Below are 16,647 nucleotides of genomic sequence, written 5' to 3'. Positions count from 1 at the left end.
TGGCGTGGTGCTATGCACAGGGGAGCACTTTTACCTTTTTTTATGAATGTCGATGCCTACTCACTCGAAAGCAAAGCAGCTTAGGAAAACCAAAAGTTGGCATGAGACAGCGTTGGCGGTGATTACTAGTTAGATAAGAGTTTGCCATCGCCGTATTTCCTTGTTAGGAAAGTTTTGAGATTTTGAAGGACTCTCTCATCGATTTCCATTGTCGAAAGTGGCAGAGCGCTTTCAATCCAAAGAAAATCAAGCCGTAGATGTGAAAAAGCATTTTCAAAATAAAATGCATTATATTACTTAACCGTTTAAAAAGGAATAGTCCCTAGATTACAAGGCGACAGGGTTAACCAGAACACTATTGAGGAGATCCCGAATAATACATGTAAATGTGTAACTAATGCAGGTCACTTAAAAAATAATCGCATGATGCACTTTGCAATTTCCCCTAGATATGCCCAGCTACCAGTAAGAATTACTATTGTTTTGTTGCTCTTAGCTAACGTTTTATGGCCCGGAGATTTGGAATAATCTGTGAAAAGGGCTAATTTGTAATGTAAAAAGTGCTAGTCTAGTAGCCCGCATGATGCTGTGAAAGACACTCAACATGTCAGAAAACCTCGCTTAGCAGAACGCAGCCCATGGAAGGCTCTTACATCCTCTCCCTCCTACGAGTCGATGTTTAATTATGGTTCTGGCGTATTTCATCATAACCTCCCTTTCAAATACCAGGTCGACGCTCTCAAATGGGTTGTGGGAACTCTGATGCTCCATCTTGCTTGGAATTTACGCGTGATGAAAAACAGCATCGTTCTTCCTGGAAACGAAGCTATTTGTTTCCGGAAATCCTTCCCTGACACGTTGGTTCTGGGAATTGAAAAACTGGATCTCTCAAGTACGCTCTTGTGGTCAGCATTTATTCTGCCTGACTGTCAACTCCACAGTCAAATGTAGAAAAAAATAAAATATATCGGTAACGCTATATTTCTGCCCTGTTTACTAAATTATGAGGATACTGCCTTTGTTGTGGGATCCTTACAACACCCTAAAATTCCTAGAGTTTATGATTCTGCCAGACAAAGCGAGAGGTTCAAAAAGATGTCAACTGTGACATGCGCTGTTCTTCGCAGGAGTAGGGTCAACTGCGACATGCGCTGTTCTTCGCAGGAGTAGGGACGTCTTGGAATTGCATAAACTGTATAACATATTTATCAGTTTCTCTTGCGGTAATTCTTCGAGGTTGGGGACACAAGTTGAAGGCTATGGTAGTCAAATTCTGCAATTAGAAATGATCTGGCACATTTCGAATAAGTAATTTTATCCACAATTATTTTATACTCCTCCAGAAATCGAAATTAGTTCATTCCTATCTAAATTTTCTGTTGGAAACTTGGATGATGATGAACTGTCTGTAGACGAGCTATCTAATAAGCACAACAGCTGAGCAGATAGGGGTGTTCTTTTGCAGAGTATTGACATTTTGATAAGGGAATCAGCAGATGGTAGGCCTATCCTGTAGTAGGGAAAAGAACATCAGTTCATTATCTAGTTGAAGGGCAAACCACGCGTTGGACTTTTCACCACTGTGTGTTGTGTAAAAATAGAAACGCCTAGGATGTTGGAGTAAAAAATATTACACAGTGGTTAAAACTAGGAACGTAGTTAGAAAAATCTTCTCAGAAAAGTGGGGGGATATTCTTACAGTCCACCAGGGAGGGTAATATTAAAAAAGTTGAATTTTTCAGAAATTTCATAGAAATAGAAAATAAGCTCAACAACTAACAAGAAGTCCTAAAACACTACGGAAACCGATATTTTCTATTAAATACATATGCAAAGTCTAATTAAGGAAATTTCAGTCAGAATATAAAGTTTCATCACATTTATTGAGGGAGATAATTGTACAATTTTAATTGTTTTTTATTAAATTCAACCATAATTAGAAAGAGTTTCATAAAAAATTCCACACCTATGACAATTCTCATAATTTCCCTATTTCTATACATCAGTTACCACCCTCAAAATATATTTACTTTTTCCTGCTCAAATTGCATATTGAAGAAATATGCTTCAGGTGCAAGTGAAATGTTCCGATATTTTTACTGAAATGACAGTCTGCACATGGTTTTAGTCCTTTTTACACATAAAATGTTTCTGAATTGGAAATCTGTGTTTTATTTTTAACTCAAGGCAATCAACCTAACCACACTGAGCGTTGCAAGTGTTAGATAGGCCTACATTCTGACTTGGGCACCGCGGAAGAATCTGGAAACACTACGGGCGCCATGAAATGAAAAAAGTTTGGGAACCACTGCACTAAGAGATTTCCCATATCATCTGTCATTACCCAGAAACAACTCATTATTACTCAGTCGCAGTGACGGCGCCAGCCTGAAATAAGTGGGGGGGGGGGGGGCTAAAGTTTTCAGTCAAATTCTCGGGGGCTAACTTATACCAGCTAAAAGGTATTTACGTCAAACTTTTCTATGGTATATTTTTAAGTGACATATTTTACAGTTAGATCCAAAGATAAAACTTAATTTTGTTCCATCACACACAAAAGTACTTTTAGGCACGGATCTTTCATGTGAAGTAAAATGCAATAATTCTATTGTCTCTTCCAAAGGCATTTTTGAGTGGACGCTATTTCTATGTAAAGAATTTGAGTACTTTTTTTTTTTTTTTTTTTTGCTAAAATGAGAAAATGAACCACATCAAGAAATACGATAAGATACGTATATTTTCATGAGCAGCTACGACCTTGTTTAAATCGAAAGATTTTGCAAGCTCTTTCTCAAGGAGACGATAGATAGAGCACTCGCTCAACGTCTCGTTACCAGTTCGATTACGAAGATAACACCTGATTTGCTGCAAACAGCCGTTGATAGGGATATGCACATTTCAATAACACAAAGCTTGTAAAGTTCGTAAAAGGCAGTTTTTAATGTTTCAACCATTGCAAGGAGGTGCTGAAGGGTCTTTATTTTTAGTTCCTTTCTACCTGATAGTGTGCCATAACTCTAAATTGTCCAAATCACAACAGGGAGCGGCAAAAGATTGTAGCTTTTTGTACTTCAGAAAAGTGGTACTAAATAAACACCACCACCCTTGAATAGAAAATGTGTTAATGATATTATATTTTCTGCTGTCATGATGAAATATCTTAAGTTTTCTTGTTCAACGACTGAAATTCAGAACTTAGGCTAAAAATGGGGAGGATACGAGAAATACCGTCAACATAGAAGGTGCCACTCTCAAGGAACAAACATATTTTCACTACAAATTCATCTCCATTAGGAGACAAATATATTGACATAAAAGCAATTAATAAGGTTGCAACCCTTGCACTGAGCATTTTGATTACTGAAAATCCGAATTGGATCAAAGATTGATTCTCCTGCACGGATACCACTATGACGGTACTGCAGAAATTGCTTTCTAACCTCACAAATGATAATTAAGATGTGGGACTAAGACTGCGAGCAATAAAATTGCCCAAGCATGCTGATTTTCGCACCGAATTGCAATGATTAGTTGATTAGATTTGTATTAAGGTCCACAATATGCACAGAGCGCTACACTGCTACAGTATGGACGAGAGCTACAGTTTTTAGTGAAATCCCAACCGAACCACTTAATGAAATGTTATACCTCGACCGGGGATGCAAGCCAGGATATCAGGTTTACGGCTAGACTATCGGGGCTGGGAGCCCAATTTTTATGTTAGCATTTAAGAATCTGGTAGTTCGTGTACTCTTTGATTCTTTATCATCGTATTTGTCCCTCTCGAATATTTGCAGCGATAAGAATAGATATAACGACGAAACCAATGAGAGAACATCGCTAACACTCGTGCAATTGTCGATACTCCAATGAGGAACTAACTAACTAACAAACAGAAAAGAAACATAACGCTTCTTTAGATTTTGAACGTCGTACTACTTATTCATGTAAAATTCATTTGTCACACCTGCCAGACCTATTCAGAAACTGTATATGTCAAAAATCAAAGAACAATCTCACAGTCACTGAATACGTTCACCTATCAGACAGGCACCAGATTTCGTAGCAAGTTTGACGACTAGATTGGCCAATTACTTAGTAACAAATAAATGATCAGTGGCCACTGTTATCCAGACATATCTGCAGCTGTTCTCCCCCTATTTAATTTTACAACACATCATAAATAAGCCCGACCCTGTGGCCGAGTGGTTAGCACATCGCGCTGCGACGCCAAGGGTCCCGGGTTCGAATCCCGGTCGGGCTTGGTTGTTTGTGAATGTCCATTCATCAATTTAATCATTTCATCACTCATCCCCATCTTCGCAAATTAGCCAAGAGGCACAAAACGCGAAGTAAAATAAACTAAATCAAATCAAATCAAATCAAACATCATAAATAAGATAACCTTGCGATCTAACCGAACTAGAAAATTTATTTGAACATTGATGGAAGTTTTATAATGGAAAATGGAAAATTCTACTATTTAAGTTTTCGATCGATCTACCGTATTACAAAAATCTAGGGGGCTGCAGGGGGCTGACCAGTTTTGGGGGCTTCAGCCCCCCCTAGCCCCCCTGTAGCGCCGTCCCTGCTCAGTCGGACAATGATTAAATAATACAGTAATAATTACGTATTATAATATACGTGCTTCTGCAAAATATACAGGTGTCCATTTTACAAATGTCGATTTTTCAATATTTAAAAAAAAGTATCTGAGATATCAACCTTCATTTTCTTATGCACGCACGAATCAAATACCACGTATGAATCTACAGATCCCTTTATTTAATTCTTTTGTATCTGTAAAGAGAGAATTAAGCACTTCATTATATTTTCAGACAGGAGATTTTTAAAACAAATTGGCCGCAAGAAGTCTCGCCAGAAACGATCCAAGGCCTAACGTTCGCCCCAAAACCCGAGTTTTTGGACAATCTCTCTTCCTTTCTCTAACACACACACACACACACACACACACACACACACACACACACACAAAACCCTAAACGTTAAAAAAGAAAAAAAGATGAAGTTTGCGTCGAATTTTACATCCTACACGTGTAGCGGATGCCGAGAATAAAGCGCCCGTATCTCAACGCACTCCTCACCGGAAAAGGGGTCATCGTGGCAACGTAGCGGCTTCACGTGTAGCAAGGAAACCTGCGATGAGTGATACGCCTAGAATGAAAGGCAAGCCTCGTCCGACAACGGCCTTGAGTTCCCCGCCACTCTGAAGAGCAAGCTTCCCGATTGTTTTACAGTAACGAGCGCTCTGCTGTTGCAATTGTATGGTAGTTGTTCCCATCTGCATGTGGAAATGCTAAGCGAGGCAATAAATCTTTTGTGTAAATCATAAATGTCTGCTGCCGATCAAGATTTCTCTCCACCCATTCATTCCAATGAAGCAGGCGACGGAGGCTTTCTTCACCGACGAACGCAAAACATCTTCAGTTGGGAATGACTGAAAATTAGGAGGGGTCTTCTTTCTTTCTCCTTTCTCTCTCTCTCTCTCTCTCTCTAATGAGAGAGAGAGAGGAAAATACTTTGCATGTGATTTATGTTCACTGTCGTTCTGAATTAGTCATAAACCCTCGTGAATTAAAAAAAAATGAAATTTTGAAAATCTAATCGGGTAATGTAATATATATACACAGGGTGTCACACGGACCACAGATTTGTATAGAGGACATCAAAACAAACAACATTTCCCAGTAACATTTTTCTCGTTGGTGCGTCGATTCGACGCTACAGCCGTTCAAAAAAGACCGTTTTGCCGCCTGGATGCTGGCAACCCAACACAACATTTGATCGTATCTGTGACCTCATATCCTGCGGCGAAACAGCGCACGGTAGGGTTGCAAGGAACACACAAATTTTGTGAAAAATGACAAACTACCAACCACATTATTAGCTGTAAAACGAAGCGAGAAACACGTCCAGCAGACCGAACACCATAGCCTACCAGCCAAAAGATCAGCAGTCATCTCAGGGGAAGGGGGAAGTGAACCAACGATATGAGAAATGGTAAACAACGTATTCAAAATGAAATGTCAATGTCGGATTTTGTCTCAGTCTACATCTAAAATATCAACAACAATACATTTTATTGGACTTACAGCTTACACGTGGCTGTTTACGCCCAACTACATGTCAAATATTTGCAAATCTCGTTGCAAGGTTGATATCTACAGATTTATGTCCAGATGCCATGCTGTACTTTTGTGCTGATAACGGAAGTATCCGAGGTTCACTTTGTTACATTACGGCTAAAACAAGTACAACCACAGTAACAATCTAATGGTGAATCAGTACCGAATATACTGCCCTGTTCACATTTGCAAACTATTACATGTGTATCCGGTGCATAGATAAACACATAGTCGTCTTAGAGCTTGTATTACTACTACTTATAGCCCTGTATTTTCAATCATTTTTGACACTTGCCTCATAATGCTCTGAATATACATTATATTATCTGTTGCTTACCTTTCGAATTTTGAGTTATTTCATTTCTATTTTGTCATCTGTTCAGTGTCACAGACAACTAGTATCAGAAGGACGAAGTGGATAGACTAAATTGTAGATGCCAACTTGGTAACTAGATTTGCAAATATTTGACATGTAAGCTGAGACAAAATTCGATATAACCACTTCCACTTGAATTATATTTCCTTTCTACTATTTTTCGTATCGTTTGTTTACTTATTGTTAGGTTAAAAAACGCTTTTTTTCGTTTTCTTTTACGGTACATAATGTGGCTGATTGTAGCTATGTCATTTTTCACAGATTATGTGTGTTCCTGGCAACCCTGGAACGCATCGCTTCACGACGGGATATGACGTCACAAATGCAATCAAATGTTGTGTGTGGTTGCCAGCATTCAGGCGGCAAAACGGGCTTTTTTGAACGACTGTAGCTCCGAAACGACGCACCAACGAGGAAAATGTTACTGAGAAAAGTTGTTTGTTTTGATGTCCTCTATACGTTTCCGTGGTCCGTGGGCGCCATTAAAATGACACCCTGTATATATATACCATTTCGCTTTTACATACTATTTAAATAGCTATCGTTTGATTTTAGACATCAAGGGAGGGCAAGGTTGAGCAATCGCTAGACGCCAAGGGAGGGAGACACTTGATTTTTAGACGCCAAGGGAGGGAGACACTTGATTTTTAGACGCCAAGGGAGGGAGACACTTGATTTTTAGACGCCAAGGGAGGGAGACACTTGATTTTTAGACGCCAAGGGAGGGAGACACTTGATTTTTAGACGCCAAGGGAGGGAGACACTTGATTTTTAGACGCCAAGGGAGGGAGACACTTGATTTTTAGACGCCAAGGGAGGGAGACATTTGATTTTTAGACGCCAAGGGAGGGAGACACTTGATTTTTTAGACGCCAAGGGAGGGAGACACTTGATTTTTTAGACGCCAAGGCAGGGAGACACTTGATTTTTTAGACGCCAAGGCAGGGAGACACTTGATTTTTTAGACGCCAAGGCAGGGAGACACTTGATTTTTTAGACGCCAAGGCAGGGAGACACTTGATTTTTTAGACGCCAAGGCAGGGAGACACTTGATTTTTTAGACGCCAAGGCAGGGAGACACTTGATTTTTTAGACGCCAAGGCAGGGAGACACTTGATTTTTTAGACGCCAAGGCAGGGAGACACTTGATTTTTTAGACGCCAAGGCAGGGAGACACTTGATTTTTTAGACGCCAAGGCAGGGAGACACTTGATTTTTTAGACGCCAAGGCAGGGATACACTTGATTTTTTAGACGCCAAGGCAGGGATACACTTGATTTTTTAGACGCCAAGGCAGGGAGACACTTGATTTTTTAGACGCCAAGGCAGGGAGACACTTGATTTTTTAGACGCCAAGGAAAGGTGATCGCTTGATTTTTTAGACGCCAAGGAAAGGTGATCGCTTGATTTTTTAGACGCCAAGGAAAGGTGATCGCTTGATTTTTTAGACGCCAAGGCAGGGAGACACTTGATTTTTTAGACGCCAAGGAAAGGTGATCGCTTGATTTTTTAGACGCCAAGGAAAGGTGATCGCTTGATTTTTTAGACGCCAAGGAAAGGTGATCGCTTGATTTTTTAGACGCCAAGGAAAGGTGATCGCTTGATTTTTTAGACGCCAAGGAAAGGTGATCGCTTGATTTTTTAGACGCCAAGGAAAGGTGATCGCTTGATTTTTAGACGCCAAGGAAAGGTGATCGCTTGATTTTTTAGACGCCAAGGAAAGGTGATCGCTTGATTTTTTAGACGCCAAGGCAGGGAGACCGCTTGATTTTTTAGACGCCAAGGAAAGGTGATCGCTTGATTTTTTAGACGCCAAGAGAAGGCGATCTCTTGATGTCAAGGTGAAGGTGTGGGATAGTTTTGGACACCAGGGTAGGTCGATCGCTTGATTTTTAGACATCAGGGGCGGACGACCACTTGACGATTTATTGTTTTAGATGACCCGGTGGTCGCATCTCAACCTTCCCCCGTAATCCACCCATGAACACAATTAATAGAGATATTAAAAAAAGAGATGCAAAATAACACAAAGTAGAACAACAATGCAAAATTATTTCTAATTCACGGTAAAATCCTTCTGACACCCAAAAACTAAATTGCGGAAATGAAGTCTCATCCAAATTTACTATTTTAACGTGTGAACAGATATTGTTGAATATGTTCATGTACAGACAACCGGAAATTTATATTAGCTTGTAGTTTTTACAAGTAAATTGTCGTCACTAATAAATTTGGTTATCAAAAGTAGGCTCTTCTGTTGAACAATACCCGTCGATGAACGATGGCGTGCATCGAGGAGGGCGTCGTCACGATGTGTCTCAGGCGCGTCTTTTGTGCTTTCCCGAAAGAGGCGTAACCTAATAATTTCCCCATGGCGCTCATTTCGTCGTTGTTGTTAATGGCGACCTAAGCGAAAAAACTTGTTGCTGAAATGTGCGTGCGTTGTGAGCCTTTGCTATTCATCAGCGTCGTTCCGTTTCGCACCAAGGCCACATTCGTTCAGTCGCCGTCCGAACTATACAATTACATCTGAAGGAGAGTCCAGGAAGATGCCAAACAGATGGATTTTTAATATCTAAAACACATGTTGTATAAATGGACCTCATTTTGGGCAGAATTCGCACCAGCTTTGAGCTCCGTACCCCAAATTACCCAGGTTTCAATGGGAAATTATGGAAGACAGTTCTGTAGAAGTCATTCGCCATGAGGTTTGGCAGGGATGAAATATCCAAACTGTAGACCCAATTTCCATTATTCTGTGTAATGGTATTTAACTGTCACAACTTATTTTAAAACATTTGACTGTTTATATTTTAGTTGACCTTATGTATAAATTAGTTACGAAATTGCTTTTATTACAATTAACATAATCTATTGTCTCCTTTCACATTCTACAATTTGGTCTTATTTATAATAAAAATATTATAAAATATGTTATATCTTAACGTTGGAAATACTTTTATGTGGTCTTTGCTGAGCAAAAATCTGCTGTTATTCGTCGTAGCAGATGTCAGAACAAACGTACAAGTGTTTGATTTAATGATAATTTTTTACTGGTATACTAAAAGCTCTATGTTGCAAATAATAATATAAGTGTCACGAAATCACCCCCGGATTACAAATTCTGGAGTCACTTTTTCTTTCTTTGTAATGTGGAGTGGCAACTGGAAAATATCCTAAGCGAAGAACTAGCCTGAGCGTGTTGCATGCCCACCCGATTTGCGTGAAACACACCATCGACAAGTTGCGTGATGCCTGGGCAGATTGTAAAAACAATGTTCTTGCATTCTCGGGGTTTGCCACCTTTCATAGCTCTCCGGATGTCGGTGTAAGCAATAATGGCGGCCTGCGGTTTTCATACAGCACGAGCCTCGCACTGACTTGAATTGGTGTCAAGGACATATTTAGAGGGGTTCATGGGGTTCCTCCTGACCCCCTCCGAAGCAGTTACCAAGTACTTAAAACGAATAATCAAAATATGGTTGTTTAGCATCTGTTGTATAATCGAGGATTATTTACTCCCGCCGACCTTACACAAGGATTAGATTGGGATCATACGACTTTGAATTGACAGTACCTGAATAGATTTGTGCACACTACTACTTAAAATAATATGCATAAAATATTAATCAGGAACTTTTCATCAATTGGACACAATATATTTTTTTATTCAATAAATATTTACTTTTTTATCTTTGACATTACATTCCTTGCCAGGACAGTTATTTTATGCAAAGCTTAGCGAACTTAACTACACGTTAAGTTAACATAATGAACACGTACATACTGTTGTATCTCTGTTCCAATGCAGTCTTTTTCTGTTCGTGTAATAATTATTATTATTAAGTGATGAGCACGATTTGACAACCAGGTACATCACTGTCAAAATTGGTCATACAAAATTACAGAATTGAATACATAATTATAAAATAATAATAATAATACAGTGGATCTTACAATCTTATACATCATCATATATTCAAATTGTAGGTTTCAACAAGATCAGATACTAACCCTCTGGCCTTATTTAGACATGTAAGAATTCTGGGAATTTTATAAGATATATTATTAAAAAAGTATTCACTGTCTATTTGGAAAGTTAAGATCTCAACAAAATTTATCCTTTTCATTTCTCTTTTCTTCTAAGTTAAACATATTCAACTGTGTTAATCATTCAGAGTAATGTTGGTCATAGTATTTTTTTAATTTTGTGCGTAATAACCTAATAAAAACTTTTTTACTGATTCAACTTTTTGAAGGTGACTGGTGGCTGTCAGAAACTATAATTCATTAGCATATTCAAGAATAGGACGAACTATCGTTTTATACAGGTATATTAAGATATATTCTTTTTGAAAACTTTCCATGAGAAAACTATAATAGAAAATTGCCTATTTTTATTATTAATAGATATTAATTATATTAACGAATTACAAACATTATTATTATTTGTGAGATACCTGGGTTCGGACCCCTCCCGATAGATACGTGCGTGATTAGTGTATACTATATCTGGAGTTGAAATGAACAATTCTTTCTTCAACCATGAAGCAAGAAACGTAGCAAGCAACCAATCATTTAACGAAAGGTCCTATAAAACCGGGTATGTAAATGATTTCAAAATGAATAATTAAAGATATTCCCTACTATTGTCATTTCTCCTTTCTTTATTTTAGTCCCTATTACTTCTCGACAGTGAGGATTAATGATGAATTGATGAACGAATTTGCCGAACAGTATAATTAGAGAGGAGGAAGGAGAAAGGGCCATGAAAGCGAAATGCGCGTGAATTGCAGCAAGATCAGTAGTCTGGATATAAATCACAGTAGGAAGAAATCATTTTCTGTTCATTTCTGCAACACATCTTAATAGCCACCTACGACATTCTCATTCATTCCCCACGGTCTGACTTGGGTGTGATCCTTCGTGACACTAATCTCGTCCCCAGCTCATGATTAAATTCATGAAATTACAGTGGAAAGTCTTACACGACACGGAAGTGAAGTTCATAAATTTTATCCATACCACCAATTGACGACATGCACAATGGATGATTGGGTGTATAGTTTTAACAAATGAGCTTGCTTTGAACTCCATGTGTAAATGCCTGCTCTATTTTTACTCGTATTTACTTCACAATTGATTTTTCATGCCCAGATTGGCAGTGCTAATTTAAGCACTTAAGTATATAGCGGGAGTATATGGGAATACTTGAAGTGTATTTATGTACCCTTGTCAAGATAATAGTAAACAGATTATCCATCTCAATGATCATTCCCTTTTGTTTTAAGTAAGGTGAGTTTACAAAATTGAGAAAAAATGTCAATCAATCACACCACTTTTTTGTACCAGCACCAGTACAATTCTACCCTTAAATTGCATAGGGTGCAAAGAAAAGTGACTTGAAGCTACCCATAGACAATTTGCGTATTATCTTTGCACATGACTGTACTGTGTCGATACTGTATCCGCAAGAGTGTGTCTTGGATATTACTACAATTCTCTGCAAAGTTCTTAATATTGAAATCATGGCTTCGGCGTGGACTTCTCTACATTTCTATCTCGTCTGATTCATGATTCATCGTTCTGTAGGCAACTCACTTGCTTCTCTCAAATGCCCACAAACCAGTCCATATTTCGATTTCAAATGTTGGAAACCTGTACTGCGATGGTAAAATATTGACTTTCTCAAATTAGATGTTTTTTAAAACCTGTCGTTAGTATGTAAATTGTCGCTCTCGAAATAATCTCTGTGGAATTTACATAAAGGGGTGGTAGGTAGCCTTCGTTGCATGTGCAAGCAATTGAAGAGACTGTATAAGCCCTGGAGAAGTCAACAATGATTCTACTGAATAGTAATGAAGACAAATATATCCATACCTCGTTTGGGCAGGGTTACCAGACTTTCCAGATTTAGCCGGAAAAGTATTCCCTTTTAATCCTATCCCGTCTTTTTTCTGACTAGTCTGGTCGGGGTCTTATTTTTTGTTAGTACCTATATATTTAGGCATATTGGGCATTACACATCCAAAGATGTCACTCAAATATCACTTTACTACAATGATATCCTATATCCTATGTATATGAAAGTAAATGTCATATTTCCACTTTTAACGCAATTACCGGTAGTCTCTCGAAAGTTTTTGTTCATATTTCCCAATTGTAATGCTCTCATTTCGGCATTGTTATAACATGATAATCAACTGCGTATAGAATGATATCATGCAGCTAGCCCCAATCAGGCATGTGGTGAAGTGTACGCTTCCTGCTGATAAGATATATATGCAAAGGGAAGTGTCAGAACAAAACAGTTGCTGACTAGCTAGTGAACGTTTATCATCTTTGAGTTAATATTTGTGTTAATATTTGTGTTTTGTTTGGTGATACACGATGTCTCGCAGGACAGAACAAAGTTTTTCGGTAAGCAAGACATGGGAGACTAAGGCAACCCGAGAAACTTTGAGTGGAACTTCTTACCTTCCTGTGACACAAGACACAACGTACACTGGAAATTCTCGTGTGAAAACGTTAGTGTATCAACGCACCACAAGAACACTATCTGACGAGATAAACGAGAATGTTACTGAACAAAACATCACAATTCCGCCCCAACGTACCCAATCGGACGAGATGAATGAGAACGACACTTTGCTTGTCAACTATAACTCGCTCACATTAACGCCATATCGATCAGGGCAGTTGAATACTAACTACAATAGAATGGGGTATAATCGGTACGTCCCTCCTGCAGTGACGCCACGTAAGGTTATCGACAGTAACATTGGTGAAATTAGACGGAAACCGACACCATCTCAACGGACATCTCTGAGGCACCACGGCAAGTGTGCGCTAGCTGATATTCCACAGTGGAAATATTCTCTGCCGTCAAGAAAACAACTGAAGGTAACAGTTGCTGTTTTCTCTTAACCTTTTAACATATTAAATGTGCCATATGGTTGCAGATTGGTTCGAAGTTGCTCGTCTCTAAATTAAACCCATCATAACATCAGAAACATGTTTACGCAGTGCACGTAATGTCAACGAACACGTACGTGCCGTAGACTATATAACTAAACTGTTTGTCTCCACGTGCATGTACAGTGGGATCCATGAGTATTACCCTGCAAATTGTCCATCACTATGTTCACGCACTTTATTTGACCTAATAAGAGCTTCAAGAATTAAAAGAAAACTCAAAACAAGCTGTTGACAACTTCTGCAACATCATACATAAAAATCCATCGCTTAAAAACATATAGGATGTAAGAGAAATTTTAATGAAAATAGTCATGGACAATTTGCACGATAATACTCATGGATCCCACTGTACTGCTTCGATATAATGCGTTACAATTCATATAGTCTACTTAAGCAATGTCCACAATAGAAATATATTGAGTAATTCCGTTTTGAAGGTAAAGCATGGATTGAACAATGCCAGCTTTCAAGAGCGTGCCAAGGTTTGCTGCTAACGTCTATCGATTGCCTTGTTACCACCTTCCGTTAGTGATTTATCAAAGCACATCCATAACAATCCCCAAAATTCCCTCAACACCCCCCAATGGCCATTTTGGCTCTAAATTTACCTTTGAACCTCCTAGAAACGAACTTACCCCCCTGCCCCAGATGGCAAATTCTGGATAAATTCCTGAACCACAGACTGTAGAAGACTGCAAATTTGAAGAGCACGTTTTCCCTTGATAATTTTTAAAATATTCTTAGCGGAATTAAACCAACTTTGTGGCGCAGTGGTAACGTCGTTGCCTTGTAATTAAGGGGTTCAAGGTTCGATACCCAGTGGACGCACAGTGGTTCGGATCCCACTTTAAACTGTAGGTCCAGTCCCAATTAGCCTTTCTGTGCATAAAGTGGACTCAAAACACCAAATCAACCCAATCGTGTAATGTCTCTGATCCCATGCAAGTTCAAGTTCATGTACTCTTGCAGACATATGCTTTACAATTTTCATGCAATATACCGTTGGACTATATAAGTTTCCCTAAACTTGCAATATCCTCCAGAACTTTTCCATATTATTGAACAGGAATATCGCACACAATCTCCTGGTGGTAAACGACCGCTCATAACTTCAAATTTTCAAAATTAATTTCTACAACTGACATACAGTTTAGTTTGGGGGCGTGGGAGTATCCGTGCGGTTTTCCGAAAAGAAGCAAGCTTGTCAAATTTACTACTTTGTCTTGCGCTTGAAGTGTGAAGTGTTAAACATTGCTATCGCTCCAATATTGAAGGTATATTTACAACTCTTATCTTCAACCAGTGACCATTATCGGAGCTTCATATACCTTGCTCTGACGTACGTCATATAGATCTGAAGCAATAACTGCACCTTATCTGTTACAAGATAATTCGCAAGCTTATGATGTAGATAAAAACTTTTCTGTAATTGTGGCTTCGCATTTCTGTTTAATTCCTTGAACGTATGTTGTTTTTAGTGGGAATATTTAGCTGAATAAATATTTTGTTTCATTTAATATTACGAAGTAGCCAGCTGCAAATGTCACCAAAACATACGTAAGCATGAGGCGGAGAGGGGATGTACGTATGTAACCCCAATTATGACCTCAAATCCTTCATAGAATGCTTGCCATATTTCTCGCGCGGTCGGAGGCGACGTGGTTTTTGCAGGGGGGAATTCTCCCTTGGTTTATACAGGGTGTCAAGTCTCTTTACAACTTCAAGCTTTTATTCCAAACACATATGAAGAGATAATTAAATGAAATTTGTCACATAGTAGCAGTATATATTGAAGTTTTTTTTCATAACTTAATAAACCTCAATATGGGCACCATTGGTTGCACGAAGGACGTCAAGGCGACAATCGATTTCGCGCCATGTCCTCTCTAGCATAGCCTCATCAATGGTGGCAATGGCATCAGTGATCCTTTGTTTGAGGTCAGTAATGTTCCGTACATTTGTTCGATACACAGTGTCTTTAACGTAGCCCCATAGCAAGAAATCTATAGGCATTATGTCTGGTGAACGAGGTGGCCAGGGAATAGGGCCATCCCGTCCAATCCACCTACCCAAAAATGTTTGGTACAGGAAGACAAGAACATTTAATCCCCAATGTGGTGGTGCACCATCCTGTTGGTAAAGGTCAGCCAGTTGTGGTGTCAAATATTCAGTCAAAAGGTCAAGGTAAACATTTGCAGTAATTGTTTGCTCCGAAAAGAAAAATGGGTCAATGATTCGATTGAACATCAGTCCACACCACCCATTCACCTTTGGACTGTCTCATTTGAGGTCCATTGTCGCATGGGGGTTTTCTGAGTCCCAGATTCTCGCATTGTACGTGTTCAGTTTACCGGAAACATGAAATGTTGCCTCACCAGTAAAACACACTTGGTTGAGGAACATTGCATCCTCCGATATTCGATGAAGCATGTCCACTGCGAATGTTTTGCGTTTCGGTTTATCATTAGGCTCAATGGCATACAACAGTTGCACTTTATATGCAATCAATCGCAGGTTGTGGTGTAGGATTTCGTGCACTGTTGATCGTGGTAGCTGTAACTGTCTGGCAGCAGTGCGAATGGATTTCTTTGGTAAATTAAGAAAGGCTTGTCTTACACGTTCGATATCTTCCTCTGATACTCATTTTCTTCCATTTCTTGCTTTATCCAAAATTGTGCCGGTCTCCATGAATTTCCTGTGCCATTCACGAATTGATGGACGTGCTGGTGGTTGTTTCCCATACCTAGTCCTGAAGTTTCGCTGATTCTGAGTGTCAGATTTTGTTTCAATGAACCACGCCACACATTGTGCCTTTTATTGCGGAGTAGCCATTTCTCTTTCGAGGACCTCCCTTTCTTCACAATGTTACCGGAAATACACAAATTGACTATTAGCACAAAATTTAATAGTAAACGAGTACAATAAAAAAAGTTTCACTCAAATATCTCATCATTTGCATTTGTAGTGAATTTTTGAATTTGTAAAGGGATTTTATGGACACCCGGTATATTCTTCTCCGTGCTTGCGAATTCTTGGCTTTTACGAGGAAACTACACATGTAACACAAGAAGGTAAGTATAGAAGCATAATAATAGGTGGTAGTTTCTTTGTTTTCATTTCCCAACACAAAATACCAGCTTTTAACGA

At 39.0% G+C, this 16,647-nt stretch overlaps 1 protein-coding gene across 10 annotated transcripts in view; it reads left to right on the top strand.

The window, feature by feature from the left end:
• The window catches only part of LOC145978921 (calpain-A-like), a 185,783-nt gene that overhangs the window by 115,731 nt on the left and 53,405 nt on the right, over positions 1 to 16,647 (top strand). The window contains exon 1 of one of the 10 annotated variants that reach the window (XM_083111897.1): positions 12,870 to 13,425. The exons of the other annotated variants lie outside the window; for them this stretch is intronic. Within the exon in view, the coding sequence (XP_082968023.1) occupies positions 12,913 to 13,425 (513 nt within the window). The 5' untranslated portion in view covers positions 12,870 to 12,912. Of the gene's footprint in view, positions 1 to 12,869; positions 13,426 to 16,647 lie in introns of those variants that run through there. 10 annotated transcript variants of the gene reach the window in all.

Source organism: Lepisma saccharinum, chromosome 25 (genome assembly GCF_977018435.1).
Source record: "Lepisma saccharinum chromosome 25, izLepSacc3.1, whole genome shotgun sequence".
Lineage (NCBI taxonomy): Eukaryota > Metazoa > Arthropoda > Insecta > Zygentoma > Lepismatidae > Lepisma > Lepisma saccharinum.
Note: the sequence above shows the minus strand (reverse complement) of the source record. Positions and strands in the feature narration are given on the sequence as shown.